This window comes from Agelaius phoeniceus, chromosome 6, assembly GCF_051311805.1.
Source record: "Agelaius phoeniceus isolate bAgePho1 chromosome 6, bAgePho1.hap1, whole genome shotgun sequence".
Lineage (NCBI taxonomy): Eukaryota > Metazoa > Chordata > Aves > Passeriformes > Icteridae > Agelaius > Agelaius phoeniceus.
In genome coordinates, this window is record NC_135270.1 from 25499479 (window position 1) to 25519132 (window position 19654).

General features: G+C 47.5%; 1 protein-coding gene across 9 annotated transcripts in view; it reads right to left on the reverse strand.

Annotated features, from left to right (window-relative positions):
- Positions 1-19654, reverse strand: part of CREB3L1 (cAMP responsive element binding protein 3 like 1) — a 63345-nt gene that overhangs the window by 3749 nt on the left and 39942 nt on the right. For 8 of the 9 annotated variants that reach the window (XM_077180141.1, XM_054634952.2, XM_077180144.1 and 5 more), the window contains 8 exons: positions 17229-17457; positions 12336-12496; positions 10696-10774; positions 9623-9783; positions 8857-9006; positions 8039-8097; positions 6167-6235; positions 3780-3879 (listed from right to left, as the gene is read on the reverse strand). In XM_077180141.1, the coding sequence (XP_077036256.1) occupies positions 3780-3879; positions 6167-6235; positions 8039-8097; positions 8857-9006; positions 9623-9783; positions 10696-10774; positions 12336-12496; positions 17229-17457 (1008 nt within the window). The remainder of the gene's footprint in view (positions 1-3779; positions 3880-6166; positions 6236-8038; positions 8098-8856; positions 9007-9622; positions 9784-10695; positions 10775-12335; positions 12497-17228; positions 17458-19654) is intronic. The other variant, XM_077180139.1, reaches the window with a different exon arrangement.

Below are 19654 nucleotides of genomic sequence, written 5' to 3' on the forward strand. Positions count from 1 at the left end.
GAACTTGCATGTCCTATTGAGGAGAGATAGTGGAAGGCATAGCTGAGAAACAAGCTGAAAAAAGGGAGACAACAGCAGGGACAAACTCTGCCTGGATCAAATGGAACCTGACCATTGGCTTAGCAGGAGCTGTTGTGAGCTGTAAAGAAAACAAGTCCACTGGGAGAAATCTGTGAGGTACTACACACAGACCAAAGTGAATCTACTATCCATGCAAGGGCAGAAATGACAGCAGAACTGCAGTTGCCTAATACCTGATAGTAAAGATGCAGAATTCTAGGAAAGGTTAAATTTATGCTTGACGGGTAGGTATGCAGGACCATGTATCAGTGCCTTCTGCTATCAAGCAGAGCAGTCAGAGCTACTAGACAGTGATAACAGGAGAAAGGTACATGAAATCTCCCCTGAAATCCCGCAGGTAGGTTTGGAGCTATCTGGAAATTCTGCCATAACAGTAAAGCTTCAGAGTGAAATGCCAGTGCTGATCATAAGGGACTCTACAGAGCTTAGGGAACTGCCAGTACAGAGCAAGAAGGCACACATGGGAAATGGTACAGAGCCAAATTACTGAACACTCATGCACCATGCATGCTCTGTAACTACCTGCTGCTAGCTCAGTGCTCAAACTGAGCAGCCAAAGAGGTAATGCACCTGTTGGTGATTTCTACTACCTATCTATAAACTAGAAAATTTGATCTTGGTGGATGCCTGTGGGGACAGCCAGCAATTGCTTGACTGCTTTTCAGAAGTCACCTATTTTAGAGTACCTGTGCCTAAATAATGCACAGAAGCTGGTACATCAAGTTTATTTTGACCACCAGTGGATTCCAGGAGATCTGGAAGATGAAATAGTAACATGGTGATACTGCGTTATATAAAGAAGGATTTTAATTATCCAGATTCTTCATGGCTGGTTTTAAACTAAGGACATTAAATGAAGGCAGCATAGATGCTGTCGAAGTGTGTCATATCAGGCACATGAAGAATTTAGAATCCTTATTCAACAAAAACAGAAGAAAAAATAAATTCTGAATGGATGTTGCTTGGAATTATCACAGCCAAACACACAACTTGGAGAAAAGGGAGCCAGCCCTGTAAAGTCTGTTCTTTCCTTCTTAAAAAAAACCAGGCTTTTTGGGCTGAGAAAGAGCAGTATACTTAACATCTTGCTTTAACATAGCTTTCAGCTGGGGTTTTGCAAAACAGCACTGTTTTTACTGTTTTGTTTCAGGTTAACTCTGATGCTCTGATTCAGTCCTAGAACAAAGTCTACAACACTTCATACATGAACTCTTTGCTTGATTCAGAGTAATATGTCACAGCTTTTGACCATCTTATTATTTGACCTCTTAAAATTGAGGGAAATTAACCTAGAGAAGACTACTGCAAAACCATTTGGAAAGGTGGAGGCAAAATTAATAATAAAATAAAGGACATACTGAGAGTGTATTTATCAAAGGTTCGCTGTCAAACTGTGAGGAAGTAGCAGATGGAGTAGCAGAGAGATCTGTTACAGATCTGGCAAGATTCAGTGTTTTTAAGCTTGACTTAAATGATGGACTGTATCAAATCTGCAGATGGGAGAGACTACAAGCAGACTGGCTTTTGGTCAGTATTCAAATTTGGAATGATCTTGACCATGGGAAGAAATGGTCCAAGAGAACAGTGGGAAGATATATACAGACAAATGTGGAGACCTGCTGAGAGCTCTGAGGTGGCAGGAGTGATTAACAGAGGAAATACATCAGTAGCCATGTGTTTCAGCTGTCCTACAGAAGAGGCTCTGGGAGTTAAACTGATGCATAAGATGGGTCCAGGTCAGTGTTACTTTGCAAAGGGCAAACCTCAGCCCAAGCATTATGAACAGGCTTTCTGGCTGGATTTGTATTGGCCTTCAGGTGGAACACTATGCCCAGCTTTGGACCCTATACTTCCAAGAAGATGCAGGGCCATTGGACAAAATCTGGAATATAGCTCTGGGAACAATCAGTGATTCAGTAACTCAGCCTTCGAGGGAAAACTGAAGAAATCATGGTGATTTAGCAGACCAGACTGAAGGGAGTTGCTCAAAACCAAGAGTTTTCAAATATGTAAAATGCAGCTGCCCAAAGGGAGAATAAACAGATCTTGCTTACAATGGGCAGAAGTTCTAATGGGCTTAAGCTGCTGCAAGGAAGATTGAGATGGGATAGCAAGAAAGCTTTATCTGGGAAAGATAACATAGCACTGGAATGGTTTGCCTGAGGAGGCTGAGGACTGCTCACCACTGGAAGCCCTCAAGAAGTGGCAGTACAAATATTCAGGAGCAATGACACAGGGCTAAAGAAGAAGGGTAGCCTGCTCCACTCCCATGCTGATGATTCTACATATCTGTCATGATAAGGAATGCTGTATTTGAAAATGGAAAATGAGAACTCAGAGGCTTATGAAAGGAACTGGTCAAAGATAGAAAAGCAAATTACAAATTCTTGGAATGCTTCAAAGCTAGGAAGTCAGAGAGTGGGTGTGTGGGCTGGGATGCCTGCAACAAAGGGAACAGCAAGGAGACATAGGACATTGTTGGGAAGCTAAATTAGATATTATATCAGCACAGGGGTTGTTTGCAAGGTACCTCTTCTAAAATTGTTTATTCCAGGTAGTAGCATTGAAGAATTGTTGGAGCCAGGGGTGCTCTGATGAGCTGCTGCATTAAGGAGCAATGAGTCACTGGGCTCAGCTGGGTCACACCCAAAAATGTGGAAAGAACTTGGGAATGAAGACAGAGAGCAGGGACAAAAAAAGACAGTCATTAAAATCTGGTCTGACATGGGGGCAGCAAAGAGTAGCAAAAGGATGAGCAGACTTTGAAAGTAGAAAGTGCTTGAAATTACAGAGCAGGGCTCTGGAACCAAGAATACTCATTGAACCAGGACCAAAAAACAATCCCTCAGGACACTGAGGGTGCTGAGAAAGTGGGGCAAGTACTTCACCATGTGTTTGCATTTTGTGACTGCTAACAGTACAGAAGTGATAACCAGATATAGATAACTAACTCTGACAAATTTGTCACGAGCACTACTATGACAATCCTGCAAAGACATCACAGGGGTGAAGATTATATTTTTACTACAGATCATAAATTTCCCCCAGAAAAAAAGGAGAGATGAAGATTAAGCAATTTGTTCTATTTATGGCTACACACTGGCATGCTCTAAAACTCCTCAATGAAGCCAATATTGATTAACCATGATCCTCCACTGTGAGGTAAACGGGGATTACCAAAACAACAGACAACCCCGAATTATTATGGTTAGTAAAAAGGACAAAGAGAATTCCAGCTGGATTTAACAAAGCCTATGTGCAGGCATGGCAAGAACAGATGCCATTTCTTGCTGATAAACACAAGGTAATGCCCACTGGGATGAATACTTGGAGTGTTCATCTGCCCTGCTGAGTTAAACATTAAGCATTACCAGCTCAGCAAAAGAAAACTCTGCCCATTACAATGGAATCTCATTGAAGATTTTTGCTGAATGGCTAATAGCTAATGAAAAGCAAACAAAGTGCTTTTTTGCCCAAAGAAGAAGGCAGTGAAAATGCAGGAATTATTCTAATGTTGTTGCATAAACAACTGATGTATGTATGACACAGGGCCCAGCTCTGGTGACTATAACACAAAAGGAAAGAGCAGATGTAATTGACAACAGAGCTGGACAGCAGGGAAGAGGGCAGAGACAGGCAATCAACAAAGATGTCTGGAGAAGCATGGCCAATAAGGAAGATGGAAATGAAGCTTATACCATTAGACAGGTCCCAGTCTGCGTGGAAGCCATTTTATAAGGTCTGGAGACTTTCCCAGCTACCAGAGCCTGAAGCTTCTGTAACTGCTGGAGCAGAGTCCTGTGATAGGAAACAATGCATATCAAAACTTAATAAGGAGGTAGAAGCCAGTAAGTGAGCCAAGAATACCACTACCTGCTTCACATTGTACCTTGATTTTCCCTTCTTGTGAAAACAAGTATCTCCCATTTGCTGTATATTGCTTAAGTTCTCTGACCAAACAGGGTTGGGAAACAAGAAACAAATAAGGGTCTTATCAGTGGATCCACCACCACCTTCACTGCACCTACCCACTATTATGAATGACTATTATTTAGGGCTCCTGGCTGCCTGAAAGCCCAGCCAGTCAATTCCCAGAGCAGTGGAGAGCCAGCATACCATGAAAACCAGCTCTGGCATGGAGGCTGAACTTTGTAGACAGGTCAGACCTTTAGCACAGGCTTGCCTGCTCCCACTTCATTCAGAGACACATACTCTGAAGCTTGACTTGTGCCCCAAACTGTGGTGGAGAGAGAAATAAGAAACAGTTGTGATACTCTTGAGCTTCTTCAGTCTTGGCAAATTCTGCAGAGGAATGTAGGCAAAGCCAAATCTTGAGTTCAGCAATTAATTAATTCTCTGACTGCCCTGGTTGGAACACATGCTAAGGTCTCTCTGCCCCATTTAACTGTTCATGGGCATCTGCACACATAATACAAAACAGTGGTAGGTGTTACCAAGAGCTACTGAGCCCTTCACTGAGCTGGTGAAGGAATCTGGGATGAGGGAGACTACAGTTCCCAAGAGTTGCATACTATTGAAATGGAGGCCTTTGCTGACTTTCCCTCTGGGAGGACTGACTGTTTTACACAAATATGTTTGAGCTTTCATAAAATGCCAGGTCCTGGAACCAGGAGATTTCAGGAGATTCCCAGCTTTATCCCTTTCCAAATCCTGTTTTGCTCCCTGTACATGTGGAGGGAGAGAAGCACAGAGTGTCCCACTGGCAGTGCTCAAAAACCAAACCAAATTAGAAGGAACACAATGTGTATTTTAGGGGAAAAATTAAAATCTCTTGGCTTTTAGGACAGCGTCCTCATTTTTCAGGGTGGGGCTCATGCTTTTTCAGCAGGAGGGCTGCCCACACTCCCAGAGAGGCCAGGGGGTAAGATGTGCCCCAAGCATGAGAGCAGCTAAGCAGCTGTATCTCTGGCAGACAGGAGACCTCTGGCTCTCACACACCTCAGCCAGACCATGCCTGGCAAGCCCCAGTCCCAGCTCCAGTGTCAGGCCTGGAAGCCAAGGCCACTGCACTCGTGTGGTGGATGGGAAGAAGGTGTGCAGTGAAGCCTCTAGGAGTCCTCCATGAGCTGACATGGCAGCTGAGGAGTGGGTGAGGAACTGGCTCTCTGGCTGTGGCTCTCCCCTGCAATTTGAGCTGATAAAAATGGAGCTATAGAGACAAGCATCCCCTGTAGTTTATCCTGCCCTTGCTCACACCTGTTGTGCCCAGTAAGAGGGAGCAGAGCTGGGCTCTCCTCTAGCTCCAGCTGCCCTTCCCCACTGCAGGGTGGAAATCTTCCTTATTTGCTTCCAAGGAAGCAAATTCCCCTGGTAATTGGTGGGCCAGCTCTGCATATAAAAAGCACAAGTGCTCACCAGAGCTTTGAGTGAGGAAACCCAGAGCCTTGGGTGAGAGAACTTTGGGGCTGCGGGAGCAAGCTTGTTCCTTTCAGGTGAGCAGTAGCAGCAGATGAGACAGAGATTCTTTGGTCTTGCTTTGCCCAAAAGAGGCTGAGAAAGGCCTGGAATACCACATGCACAACGAATTGCCCTGGATTTGGTGGGAGTTGGGATCTCTACTTTTATTAGAAGAATGGGCTTTCCCTGTATTCACCGAGCCTGTTCAGCTTTCTCAAGAGAAACCTGAAACAGCCACAATATGCCCAGGGCATTTTATTTCTCTGAAGAGCCCAAAAGCAGAAACAGTGGGTCTGAGAGGCTGCTGTGAGGGGCCTCCCTTAATGCATCTGCCCTGGACACAGATGGAGCCCTGGAGGGGATTGGAGAAGGCAGCATGAGCCCAAACGATTGCAGGGAGAAGGACAAAGTGATATGGGAAACATGCCTTCCCTCCCTCCCCTTGCTGTGGAGTGTCCTGGCATCCCAACACAAACATTCCAGCTCGCTAACCAAACCCAGCTGCCTCCTTGCCGTCCTGGGCTGAAAAGCAGCGCCTGGCCAAGCAGCACCGTGCAGGAGCTGGAGCAGCCTGCTTTTCTCTCCTTGTCCCCCCGCTCCAGCACTCCTGACTTCATTCCTACCCACCCTGCCCTACCCACAGAGGGCTAAGTCTAGCTCCTCTTACCTGTTTGCATTTTCTAAGGTCTCCACTTTTTTCCAGAGTTCATTGTTTTCTGTTGTGTATGTCTCTACCCTAGGGGAATAAAACCCACAGCCAGTTAGTCACAAAGGGCAGAGAGATTAAGACAATGCAGTCCTTGCTTTTCATGAGGTATGGAGGCTCAGTGGCTTCATCTGTCACCTGCAGATTTGGTCCTGAAATCAAATGTTACTTGGCCCACCTTGTTGCTGCCAGCCCCAATGGAGCAGCGATGGGACTGCAGGTTGACAGTTACATGTGACAGTTCCCAGTTCAACATCTTCTGAGGGTTGGGAGAGACAGTAGCACCTGGTTACAGGCAGGTCAAATCAGGACATACCCAAAGTTATGCAGGCATTTCCATCACTTCCAAACCCCCCTAAGAAGCATGAAAAAGGAGGAGGGGAACAAAGTCAAACCCCTCCCTGAGAACCTGCCCTGGGCTCTGTGCCCTGGCTGTGAAATCCAGGCCGTTCTGTGCAAACGCTGGGCCAGCTCCGACTGCAGGCACTTGAGGGCAGCAGAGAAGCTGCAGGCTCCTTCCCACGGCTTCCGACGGGAAAGTGGTTGGGCTGCAGCTGGGACAAGGGAAGGGGAGTGCCTCCAGGTCGGGAGAAAAGCAAGCCAGATAGAGACGCAGCCTGATACTGCTGGAGGTTTGCAGCACAGCCTTTGAACCAGGCGTTCCGTGCAAAAACTGGGCTTCCAGCAAAAGTGTCAAATTGAATGGGGAAGGGCCCAAGTACAGGCTTTGACAAACCACTTTTTAGTAAGCCAAGCTGACCAAAGACATGTTCTATTAAAAAAAAAAAGTCACTGAATGCTGCTTTTGGTTCACATTTAAACCTGGCATTGTTTGAAAGCCATCTGTCATAGCAATGCTCTAGCGTAACAAACTGCTTAGTACATACAGGCACCACAGCCACATCTGGGGAGGAGGCCCCAGCACCAAACGCCCTCGACCTGCCCTTTGAGTGAGGTCAGCCAGCTCCCCAGCCCTGGCTTGAAGGTCCCCATATGGGACACTAGCTGGAGGTGATGTGCTGGTGCCTGGACGTACCCATGCACACTGAGGCCCCTTGAATCATCTGCTTTAATTGAGCATTTCTGTGCAACTAGAGAAGATAAATAGCATCAGGGAGAAGAGTTAATTGAAGTTGGGTTTGGGGGTTGTTTTTTCCATTTGCTGATCTCAGATGGTGTTAGTAACTGGGAAGAAGATAGTAATTCTACAGAAACATGAATTTGTGCCTGGATTGCAGCATTCTTCTTTGCCTGGGAATGCGCATTAGGGGTTCCTAGTATAGGAGTTTTCTACCCAGGCAGTGTCATGTGACTGGGTTAGGCCTGCCAAACATAGGAGAAAAACAAGGTTGCAAGGAGAAAAACAAAGCTAATGCAGAGAGTGGAAGTGGGGGAGAGTGGGGAACAACTGTAATGCAAGGTTTTTCTTGCTGTCAAGTGTTTGTGTGTCCGACTTCATGGGAAGAGAGGGGGAAAAAGCCATGATCAGTGCCCTCCAACAGCTTGCCACTTATGGGACAGACAAAATAGAGGCAACTTCTTGTGGGGAAACCCAAAATCCCACCTTGCTGGCAGCCAAAATGGCCTGTCTTTTGCAGGGGACCAGCCAAATGAAGCATTTGGAAACACAAAATTTCTTGCCCAATCTTTATCCCGCAAGAGGATTTCTAGTAGGGAGGAGAGTAGGGGCAAGATCCCAAACCAAACTCCTGGGCAGCCAGCCTTGCAAGGAATTGTATTTCTTGAGCAATTCAGAGACAAAATACTAGAAAGGCGGCCTGTGCATGGTCAGGATTCCTTTTTTCAAAGTAAGACTGAGAAGAAGAAACTTACTTTTTCTCTAGACATTCCACATACTCTTTCTTCTTTCTGCGGCTCTCCTGAGCAGAGATCTGTGAGGGGGGCAGAGGGGAGTCAGTATCATAAGTCTCTAGATGCTTTTTTGTGGCTCATACATCTTGTCTGTCTCCTGCACACACAGCATCCTAAAGGCAAATGCAGAGTTGCCTTCCTGCTGATCTCTAGGCCAAAACTGGGGGGGATTGATGCTGTAGGTATACAGCCCTCCTTGGCTTGTAACCTGCAACCATTTGTTGCATTATGCCCCTCGATGCTGAAAGCATCTTCAGGGTTGCATTCCATTCCACTGACTCACATGTGTGTGTGCTGTGGCCATTTGGGCTGATTCTGCTCCAGGCCACTTCTGAGTCACTGGGTGATTAGTTCAGTCTCACCATTTCTCCCACAGGATGCTTTCTAATCCCAGTCTAAAGTATCACAGCCTCTGCCTGGCTAGTGAACACTCTGCATCACCCGTCCTGCACCATGCAATGGCTTTGGTTTCCCTGTCCTAGCAACAAGGCCTGACCTGACCAGTTTGTCTGATCTGTGGACCCTATCCCACACCACACACTCCCAGGAGCTGTACTGGAAGCCACACTTCCCAAGTATGGCTGTATGCAAAGCATGCAAGCAGAGATGCCCTTAGGCACCTATTTGTGGGTTGGGAGGCTCATGCTAGTGTACCAAAGGCACGATCCCACCTTTTCTGAACTGCAGTGGCACTGAGGGGGTGAGGGTAACTACAGCACTGGTCAGCTGAAGATGCTCTGGAATCATGGGAACTGAATGGTTACATTTTTTGCAGTCACCTTGTTCTTGATTTTCCTCCTGACCCTCTTCAGTGCTTTCTCCTCTGCTTTGGTGAGGGGCAGCTTGGTAGGAATGGGATAACCCTCTGCAATCAAGGTGCGCTTCTCCTCTTCAGTCAAGAGCAGTGGGCCAGAGGTTCCTTGTAACTTCTGAAACACACAGAGAGCATTCATCAGTGTCAGCAAGGAGTTCTACCCCAGTGATCCTCCTTAAAGCCTTGCAGAGCAGCCAGAGGCTGTATACATCAGAGTGGAATACACTGCTGCCCACTGACACCAAACAGGTGCAGGGCAGTGCTCTTTCCTACTCTCAACCTGATCTGGGGGCACAGCTCAGCAACTTCTTTCCTCTTTTACTTGGGAGGGCATCTGTTCCTTCACAGTGAGGCTGGCTACACACTTGCACACCGGCCAACAAAATTCTGGGCAACAGTTAAAATGGTCTGGTTACTGGAATTCTCAGTAATTCCTCTCTCTCATTAGCCTTCTCAGAAAGTCCTGTTAGTGCATAGGCCACTTCCCAAAGTATGGATGAAAGACAGCACCTGCTAAAACAAAGTAGATGCTGGTAGATATGCAAGATTCATTGTGCCTCTTCTCACTCCTGTGAGCGTTTACCCTTGTGCTAAGACATCACATTGCCTTGACAGAGCATTTCAGCTTGGAGACCTTAGCAAGGGCAGGAACCTCCACATAAGCCCTGGAAATCCTACAAACCCCTGTGAGCAGCAAGGAGCCCTGTGTCCCAGCCCTGTTGCCTCCTTACATGTGGTGCTGTGAGGAGAGGTGAGGAGGAGATGGCAGTAGAAGAGCGAGCAGCAGGCCGGGCTGGGCTGGAGGGAGGCAGGGACCGAGGGCTCTGAGATCCGTCACTGTCACTGCCATGGCTGCTGGGTGGAGTTGGAGGCATCTGCACCAGGTCATCTACTGAGGAATAAGGAGATCAAGTCAATGGCTCTCATGTCAGCCTGTTGGTACAGGCATAGGGTTATGCCCCCTGCCATAACACAGGGCTGAAAGGAGAGGATGACAAATTTCAGAAGATGGGGTGAGCCTGAGAAAAAGGCTTGACTGAACACTGCCCAAGACAAAGGTTAGACTGACCTCAAATGTGCTAAACTAGTAACTGCAGAGGCGCTGGCAGGGCTTTGCCAAGGAACTGAAGGTATTTACAAAGCAATAAGGTGCTCCAGTGTCAACCAAAAAGAAGTAAAAAGCCTGTGATGTTTTGCTCCATAGCCTGTTCACAAGTACAGGAAGCTCTGTGAGAGCACAGCTCTTCCAAAAGCACTGCAGGGCTCACACATTTGCCAGCACACTTGATCCAACGGAGCTCCGGTCACTCAGTTGGTTTCCAAGCACTTGAAAACTGTCCCCACTTTGTACTGGTGAACCCTAGGGGCCTTAATGGAGGTGGGAATATGCCTAAGGAATGTCTCTCTGCGGCAGTGGGAGTTCCCATAGTGCTTTCATTTGTGCATCGGCAGATTTTCAGATGCTTGGGTTTCTTTCAAATTAAACTGGATCCTGAATTTCCTGACTTTCAGATGGTTATTTTTGGATAGCTCTACAGTCTCTCTGAGGATTTTAAAGGCACTCTTGCATATTTCCAACTCTGAAGTAGCCTGTTTTGCCTGGGAGTCCCTGTCTGACCAATTTTGTTTGTGGCTCCTGATGCAGACACTGATCTGAGCTAGAACAATGCCCACTCTTCTGGTGTTCTCTGCCCCAGTGCTGCCTTATATGCACAGCTCTGCCTTTAGGTGTTGTCTTTCTGCCCTGTATAATAACAATCTATAGCTGAGTAATATAGTTGGCCAGGAAATTCTATCTTCTTACCTGTAGGTACATTTAGAAACTGGTTCACCTCTTTGGGTTCAGCTTTGATCACAGGTGCTGGAGTCATTTCTATAGGAACCTGTGGAAGAGAAGCAGAAAGAGCTCTTGGCTACTGCCACATCCCCTGCCCAGAAGGCTCCCACCAGTTCTGCCCATAGCCACTGGTCAACTGCTGCCTGTCCTGCCCCATCTCACAGCTTTGCCCCAGAGAGGCCTCTCACCACGAAGGAAACCAAGAGTTCAAACATAAGCCCCTGAAGCCTCAGTTGCTGGGCACACAGAGTGCAAACACATTTACAGAGCAAGTGGCACTGGAAGATGGATGTGCTGCCAAGCAATGCACTGAGCTGAGTATCTCCAAAAGGGAGATGACTTTTATTCTTGGCAATTCTTCCTTTGATAGACCCAGACAGGCTAATTTAAACCAACCCCTGTGTTAGCATGGGAAGTCCTTCTTTGATCTGCCTTCATTATAAATGGGAGTATAGAGGTTGTACAGAAACAGAACAACCATGCTGCCCTGTTCATGTGGCTTTCACCAGGGACACTGGGCCACTGTTTCCAATTGGAGGGGACTGAGAGCTGAATAAAGAGTAGATTTACTCCCATCTGCGTTATGCTGTCCCTCAGCCTCCTGGCTTGCCAGCCCCCAGCCCACCATAGGGTGGAGTTTTTACACTAAACAGACACATTGCAAACTCCTCCAGACTGTAAACACAGCTGAGAGAGCACCATGGTATGGCTGCTGAGCATACACAGCAGAGATTGGAGGGCACAGCAAGTTCAAGCTGTGTAAATAATAGAGGAAGTTTGTGCACAGTTTTGGCTGGAAGAACCCATTTGTTTTGGATGGTTGTTTAAATAGGAAGATGTTCAACATGAGTGAAAAAAGGAAGTGAACCCCAGAGATGCTCTACTGTTATCTACTGAGCTGCTACAAGATAGGCAAGGTCTGTGTGAGACTGGTCAGACCTTCTCATCCAACACAGCTGGAGTCAAGGCCAGCTGAACTAAGCCCTCAACTTACACCCACATACCAGTGGCATAAGTGAACCTCCTTCAGACAAACAGACTTCTTAAGAACCTAGATATGACCAAAAGAGTTAGCCCCTTGTTACACAAAAATAATAAATCCTGCTGATTCATAGGAAAAAGCAAGCAGGACCTAGAGTGGGACCAACATTTCTAGTGAGCAGCTACAAAGAGTGAGAGGCCATGTGACAAGTCCAAAGCCATGAAAAGGACAGTGGCAGAGCAGGGGTCTATATGGAGGAATAGTGAGGTCACTGACATCACATTAATTGACACTGTTCTCTGAAAAATGAAAATAAGCCAAGAGTGGCTACAGAGATACTGGCAAATTGGAAGGGGCAGATCTCCAGTAGGTGCAAGCTTAGAGCTTTTGGCTTTTGTGCCAAGGAAACATGCTTATATTTAACCAAGATTGTAAAGCCTTCTGTGCTGCCATTTCAAGAGGAGAATGACAAATAATACAGTGTCTGGGTTTTGTAACATCTTCTCCTGTCTGTTCAGTAGCTAAATCACCTTGCAGGACCCTGCAGTCACATGTCTGCATCTGCACCACCAGAGGTGCTGCTGTGTGAGAGCCCAGGCTCCCAACACATCTTAGATAGGCTCACCTCCTCGGGGAGTGGCAGTCTCTGCAGAGGGTTGAGGTTCAGCACTGGTATGGAGCTGGCAGGTAGCTGGGACTCAGGCAGGTCTAGAGGCAGGTTCTGTTCCTGTTTCACCATGATGGAGCATAGTTTGGGCCCCAGTGACCACACTCCATTCTCCAGCTCTGAAACATGCACAACATGAGAGTCAAACTCCAGCAAGAGGAGGGCAAGGAGAAAAGAAGCCATGCAGACAGCTTCCTCTGACTGAGGAGGCTGCCTCCCCAAGTTCAGCACTGTCACCACACAAGCATATGTGGTGACAGTGTACACAACACAGAGTACAAAAGGGAATGAACCCCCAGTGTCTGCTCCCCAGTGTGTGGGGAGCAGACAGGACAGAGATAGAGGAATTGTGTCTCTGCTGGGCTCTGACTGTACAGCCCAAGCTCTGGAGGACAGTTGGAGGGTTTCTCCCCCCAGTAATGTCTAGGTCTCATCCTTTGGAGCTTATTTGTATTTAGGGCTCAGTGAGAGGAGGATGCTGGGCTGTTGCTCCATAGGCAGCATGGCCAGCATCACAGATCTGCCAGGTGATGTAGCAAGAATAGCACCATCTCTGTGCTGGAGAGCTGGTGAGAGAGCAAGCATGATGACAGTGAAAGGCTGATAGTGCTGCTTTGGCCGCCTGATGATGTTGTGCCAAGTACCAGGGTTTTGCTGCATGACAGAAGAGGAAGAAGGTCTATTTCTGTGGAAGGAAGCCCACTGCAGCACCTGCTTGTGAGGCTGCTTCCACAGCTGCTCCCCTCAGTCTCACCTCTGAGACTCTCTTCTCTACCCTGAGCTGATCAGGGGACTGCTGTCCACAGCTGTACCCTGCTGCCATTGCTGGCAGGGACAAGAAGCACCAGTGAGGGAAAGGGAATGTCCGAAGAGAACTGCATGGAGCCATGGGGACATGCTCTCCTTACCTCCTGCCTGCTCTGTCCCATGCACATCTGTGGTGTGAGCCTGGCTTGCCACTGGAAGTAGAGATCCCAGATAAACTGCAGATCAGATGGGAAAAGGACTGCTAGGCAGGAGAGCTACCTGCGCTCTGCTCTAAAGTTTCGGTCTTTGCTCTTCAAATACTTCAGCCTGCCAAAAGGCTACTCCCAGCCGGCCTGCAGCCTTGCACCCTCCATCCTAATCCTCATCCATTCCCTTTCCCTTTTTATCTGGCAAGTAAAAATACATTTGGCTTGACATAGGACAGACTATTGCTAAGTGTGCCACCAGAGACAGCTCCAGTTGCCTCCACAAGGCCACAGTCTGACTCACTCTCTAACCTCTCTGCACTGCTCTCTGCATGCAACACTTTCAGTCAGGCCCAGGGATGTTGTCTAGCTGTCTGCTGCCCAGAGCAGTTCTGCAGTGCAGGCCTCAGTCCAGAAGATGTCCTGGCAAGAGGAGAGAGGAGAAAGGTCTTTCTCTGCTCCAGAAAAGCCTGCACAAAGAAGAGTACAAACAAGTGGCTGTTCACATGGGAGCTGCCATCTGATCTAACTTAAACATATGTTAACATTGTCTTTGCCCAACTCAGCCTCTGTTTTCAGGAGAGGCCAGGGCAGAATCCTGCCTCTGGCCTTTGCTTGGACAGTGTGGTGTTAAAGCCCAGACAAGAATTCTATATGATAACACAGTATTGGCCTTGACAATGGATATGTTGTTTTCCTGTCTTTGGTCTAGCACCTCTTATTTCTGCCTAGCAAGTCTCTCTAGCAGATGTTCATTCCTTCCAGCTGCCTCTGCGACTGGACGCTGTCAAGCACAGAGGCAGATCCTGTGGCTGCTGCGTGTGTGTCTCAGCTGTGTGTGCTGCTCTCAGTGCTGCTGGATTGCTTTCTAGAGCTTCCCACAATGCAGCAGGGCCAATGTCATCAGGCAGCATCTCAGGCAGGGGTGCACTGTACAGCTGAGACAACACAGAGCCTACTGAGCAGACACAGAGTGGACTGTGTTTTCTCTGTCCTGCTAAGGACACTGAACCCACCGCAAGTAGTGAAGTCCTAGTTACTCTGGTTTGCAGTAAAACCCCTTCTGATGGAAGGAGGCAAAGTGTCACACAGCCACAAGTGTTTGTATCCAGAAATTTTGGACTGACTTCTGCCTTTCACAGAAATGAGGGACCTTGAGAGATCTTTCAGTCTATCCTACTGCTCTAGGCAAGTTCAACTAAACCTATGTCAATCCTGATAGATGATTCACTTGAACCTACCCCTTTGAAAAGTGCTGAAGAGTTCACAGCATCCTCCATTTAAACTCTTCTGTGGTTTTGTAATGCCCACCGTGGGAACATTTTGCCTACTGGCTACTCTGAAGTTCCTTACTGTCATTTGAAGCCTTTTCCTCCTCATCCTTTTTGTTGCAAAGATCTGCATTTCTCTTTTTCTCAGATGTGTGGGGTATCTTTCTGTGAGGGCTGCTGCTGAAGCAAGTTACCAGACAAGGGGGAGCAGACCACCAAGGGCTCTCCCTGACCAGACTTGACTCAGTGAGAGAGCAGCCCCCAGTGCTGTCAGTCCAGACAGGCCAAGGAGCAGACACCCAAATAAGTATGTGCCGTCCTCCCATTTCCTGTCTACATTCTGACCCTGGTCTCTTTCCCACCCTCGGAGATTCTTCTGGAGAGTGACTGGGTTACAGAATCAGAGACAAATTAGCCATCAGAGGGTCAATGAGGGACTGAGGAGTAGGCATCTTCTGTAGAGGCATCTAGGTTCTGCTGCCTGAGAGGATGTTTCAGAGGTAACACTGTAACACTGCAGATTTCACTGTATGTTGGTGGATGAGGCATGCCAAGACACTCATCCTCTGCTCTAGATAGTCTGTAGATGCTCTGTACCTACTGGGAAGAAATGTGGCTGAGAGATATCTGTAGCTGCCCAGAGTTCAGGAGGCAAAGAGCAGTGAGAGAGCAGGACCTGTACAGGAGGCAGGCACTAACCTGAGGCTGGTCCAGTGCTCACAGTTCTGCACAACCCTGGCTCTCCCTGCTCCTGGCATCAAATCACACCCTGCAAAACTCAGGGCTGGTTCTGAGGGATGAAGCAGCCAATCAGTATGCACAAGCCATCTGGAAAGCAGACTCCACTGATAAGCAGGGTCACAATGCACCCAGTGGCTTGCCCTAGCTGGCCTGTGTTAGTGGGAACCATGTGGGAAGGGGCAGGATTTGGAAGAGTTTTGGAGATCTGCAGAAAAGCTGCAAGAAAGCTGATAAAAAGCAAGCCTCAGCCAGCTCCAAGCCTAGACAGAGCAGGGGCATTCCTGAGGAGCTCTGCAGACTGAGCAGAGCTTGCTTAATGTTAAAGAAAAACCATTTCTGGGTAATTAATTGGAACTGAATGTCTAAAAGGACTGAGACTGGATGGAGCTATGCCAAAAGGACTGCACAGTGTTGCAAATACTGGACCTGACTCAGGGTTTCACTAGAATATGACTCACATGCAATTATGAGCCAAAAAAGCCCTGGAAAGATGAGCTGAATTATCTAGCTGCAGGACTGGGTGCATGGATACTCCTATGCCTGCCATTGTAATGCCAGGCCTTACTCCCTTATAAAACTGATCTGCACTCTCAGAGAGAAATGCCAGGCCCATCTCAAACTCTCCTGGGTTATGCACTGTACACCCTCTGCTGGCCTCTGCTCAAGGGTCAGTGTGACACTCCATTCAAGAGAGTCATGGTCTTGCCTTTGAGACATAACAGCTGAAGGAAGGGCACGTGCAGACGCAGTGGAGAGAAGGAGAAGTGGTGCTGAGTGTCTCAGAAAGGAGCTCTTGAGAAAGCTTCATGCTGGCAGTCTTCATCTCACTGCTTTCTACAAATGCATTCTTTTGGCTTCTCTCATTCTCATCTCCTCCTATTCATTTTCAGGGGCAAAAGAAAGCTGTGGTTTTTTGTTCATGATGGTTTGGGGTTTTTTTGTTAGTTGCCCCCTCCAAGACTGTACCAGGGTTAAAACTAAGGAAAAAGAAATGCAAATTGAAAGCTTTTTTGGTACTAAGGCAGAGTTGCTTGGCTTGCCATAAACCTCTCTCCCAGCATCTCTCTGAGATGCCCCTAAGGATGTGGCAGATGGTTGTGCCTTTTCAAGGACCAAAGAGGTAGCAGAGGCCAGCCTTCTCTCCTTCTGCCTTGGTGTTTGTACCAGAAAGCTGGGATAATTCCTAGTCATGAGAGGAAGCCTCTGTCCCAGGTCTCAGTGTCGCTCAAAGGAATAGCTGTCTTCTGTGTATACTGAGCCTGTGCCACTGCTTTTTCAGGCAGCCTGGTGTCCATCAGCTGTTGGGACACCCACACAATCCCACAAATTACAGGACTCTCTGCAAGGACAGTTCTAAAAATACCCAGCCATCATAAATTATCCTGAAATGAATTGTTTTAAAAATAAGTTTTGAAATGACTGTTCCCCTCTGTCTCCTGCTAAAAGATCTGCTGGTAAAGAAGCCACTTAGCTTTCCACATGTACCAGCATTGGTTGCAGCCAGAGACTCATGCTTCCTATGTGCAAGCCAAAACCCTGCTGCCTGATGCCAAAACGGAGCTGGATTTAGGGCATCCACACCCAAGTTTGCAGGGTCCTAAAAAGACATTGCCTGTTGCTTGCCAGAAGCTGGCAGCACACTAAGCCACAGCCAATTACCATTCTCGTAAATAACAGTAAGCCCAGCAAAGGAGTAATATGACTATCACAGCACAAATGGAAGGGGAAAATGTGGCTGTATTTGACAACAGCAAATCAAATTCTTCCCTGTATTGGACATGTGCAAGTCCAAGGAATAGCCAGTTTGTCCTTATATATGAAAGCCAGCGAGAGCCTCTGCTAACAGAGGTGCCGAAAGCTGAGCAGTGTGCACATCTCATGCTCACCGTTAGCATTATCTTCAGTCTTGACAGGCACAAGGGGGCTTTGGGGAGCAGAGTCTCCACTGAGGGAATAGCTGTGCTCTGCCTGGATGCCTGGAGTGGGTGGATCCAGGTCCATGTCCAGCAGAGGGTTCTTCTCAGCCAGTACTGGGTCATCGAAGAAACTGCTGAAGAGGTCATTGGAGAAATCCTCCATGTTGTCAGAGAAGTGATCCAGGTTCTCTGAGAAATGCTAAGGAAAGACAAAGGGAGAAAGAGCATTAGTGTCAACTCCAAGAGGGATCTGAGAGCCTTCCTCCACACTGAGAGTCAAACCTCAGCATCAATTCCTATTCCTCACCTCCATCAGTCTGACAAAAAGACCTCAAATTAAGATGGAAAGGGATGTCGTGCTGTACATCACTGCATGTTTACCTATGCCACAAACACGCATGAAACTTTTCTACATCATCTTATCTCCCCCTTCCTTTGTGAGTATCTATCTGTGTCTTATAAACAAAATCTCACTGTGACAACAAAATGAATAGAATACAAGAAAGAGATTCCTGTGACGATAAAATGTAAGTGTGGCACAAAGTCATGGTCTTCAGCACCTGTCCTTAGTGACAGACACTTTTTCATGTTCTCTGCCAGCAGCAATAGGCACATTGATGCCCCAGAGGATATCAATCCAGCTGCTGATTTCTATCAGAGAAAAAAGATCAGTTGGATCAACATAACAGGAAGGCCCCCTGTTGTATTTAATTTCCTCTGGGATTTAACAGCCCCTCTGTAGACCATATGAGGCTGTACTTCAGCCAGATAATGCCTGTGAAATTCAGCTCCCCGATGAAGTTTAAACACTACAGATGGGCTGTTAACAACAAACAATCATTCCACTAATCATTCCAGTAACAGTCGGTAAATCTGGCCAGTGCTGCTGCAGAGCTGAGCTCCTGATGCTACAGGGAACCTTCTTCCTTTGAGGCATATCCTCCTATTCAGAAGTCAAATCACTAACTTTTCCATTTGCTACAACAAAGCACTGGTTGGGCAGGGAGAAAAATGATGGCTGCCAAACACCAGCTGAAAAATTATCCCATTTGTTGGCAGATTGAGGCTTCTGGCTCAGGGAGAGGAAAGAAAAGACAGATAGATTCAAGTGACTATACTACACAGACAGAACTGTGTAACTTAAATGAACTGGAGAGAGCTCAGCAGAGTCAGACTGGGTCTGTTCCCCCACCCCCTGCCTGGAAAAGCATCTTGGTGGGCAGAAAGGCATTGAAAGCAGTATACTGAAATACCAAGAGCCACAGGGTATGAATGACAGTGGGAGAGATGTAGGTCCTGGAGTGGAGACATGAATGCCAATGAATTCCAGGGTGAGAGCTCAGCTCAGAAGAGAGCCTGACTTCTAGAGAAGCATGGGGTGTGTGCAGTCCTTTCTTTCCCCAGTGCTAGGACTGAGGCAGGAGGTGGCCAGAGGACCCCGGATGCTGGAGCCTGTAGGTTCCTGCTCGTACTGGAAGGTATATTTGTTTTACCTGAGCACAGTACCACTCTGTCAACATTCCACTGGCTGGCAGAGCTTTGGGGTGAGGCTGGGGAGTGAAGCAGGCTCTAGATGAACAGACCCACACTTCCCACCAAATGGGGGAGGGAGATGGTAAGGGGCAGCAATCTCCAACATGTCAGTGCCTTTCACCCTCCAACATCATCCTTCAGCTGCTCCATTTAAAACCTCAGATGCTTACACAGCATGCAGGAAGTGGGGGTGGAGTCCCTGCCACCTGCATTCTGCCTGACATGAGATTTCTCTCCATTCACTTCCTTCCCACCTGTCCTCTGACTGCCTGGAGTGACAGCCCAACACATGACCATCCAAGGCTTCCCTGGAGACCAGACACTGCATGTGCAAGTAGGGTGGAGAAGGCACACTCATGCTAAATCCTAGTGTTGAGGCCCTCCCTGCAATGTCTGGGCTAAAGTTTTCTCCACTTGTTCCCACAGCAGAAGCAGAGTTGGCGGGGTAGTTTGGTAAAATCCACCCAGCCATTTCTAAGTTGCCTAGGAGCATTTTTGCACTTGAATCAAATAACAGAAAACACCTACCATCTGTGGGGAGTGTAACTTCAGAGAGAGCTGAGTCAGCAGATGGAACTGGGTTAGATAGTTATCTAAAATGCACTGGAAAACCAGGTTTTGTCCTATCCTACAGCATAGAAAGATAAAGAGTTTGGAGTCCTGAGCATTAACCCCAGAGAGTGCTTGCTCATGTAACAGCTGTTCTTTGTCTTGTGTTCTCTAAACAACACAAGCAAACACAGGATGTGAACACGATAGCCTTATGGTAAGGGTGAGAACCACAGAAAAGTGAAGGGATTCAGAGTGCTGGCTGCTAATGCACCACAACACAGCAGAGCTGGGCTCAAATCATATTTCATGTT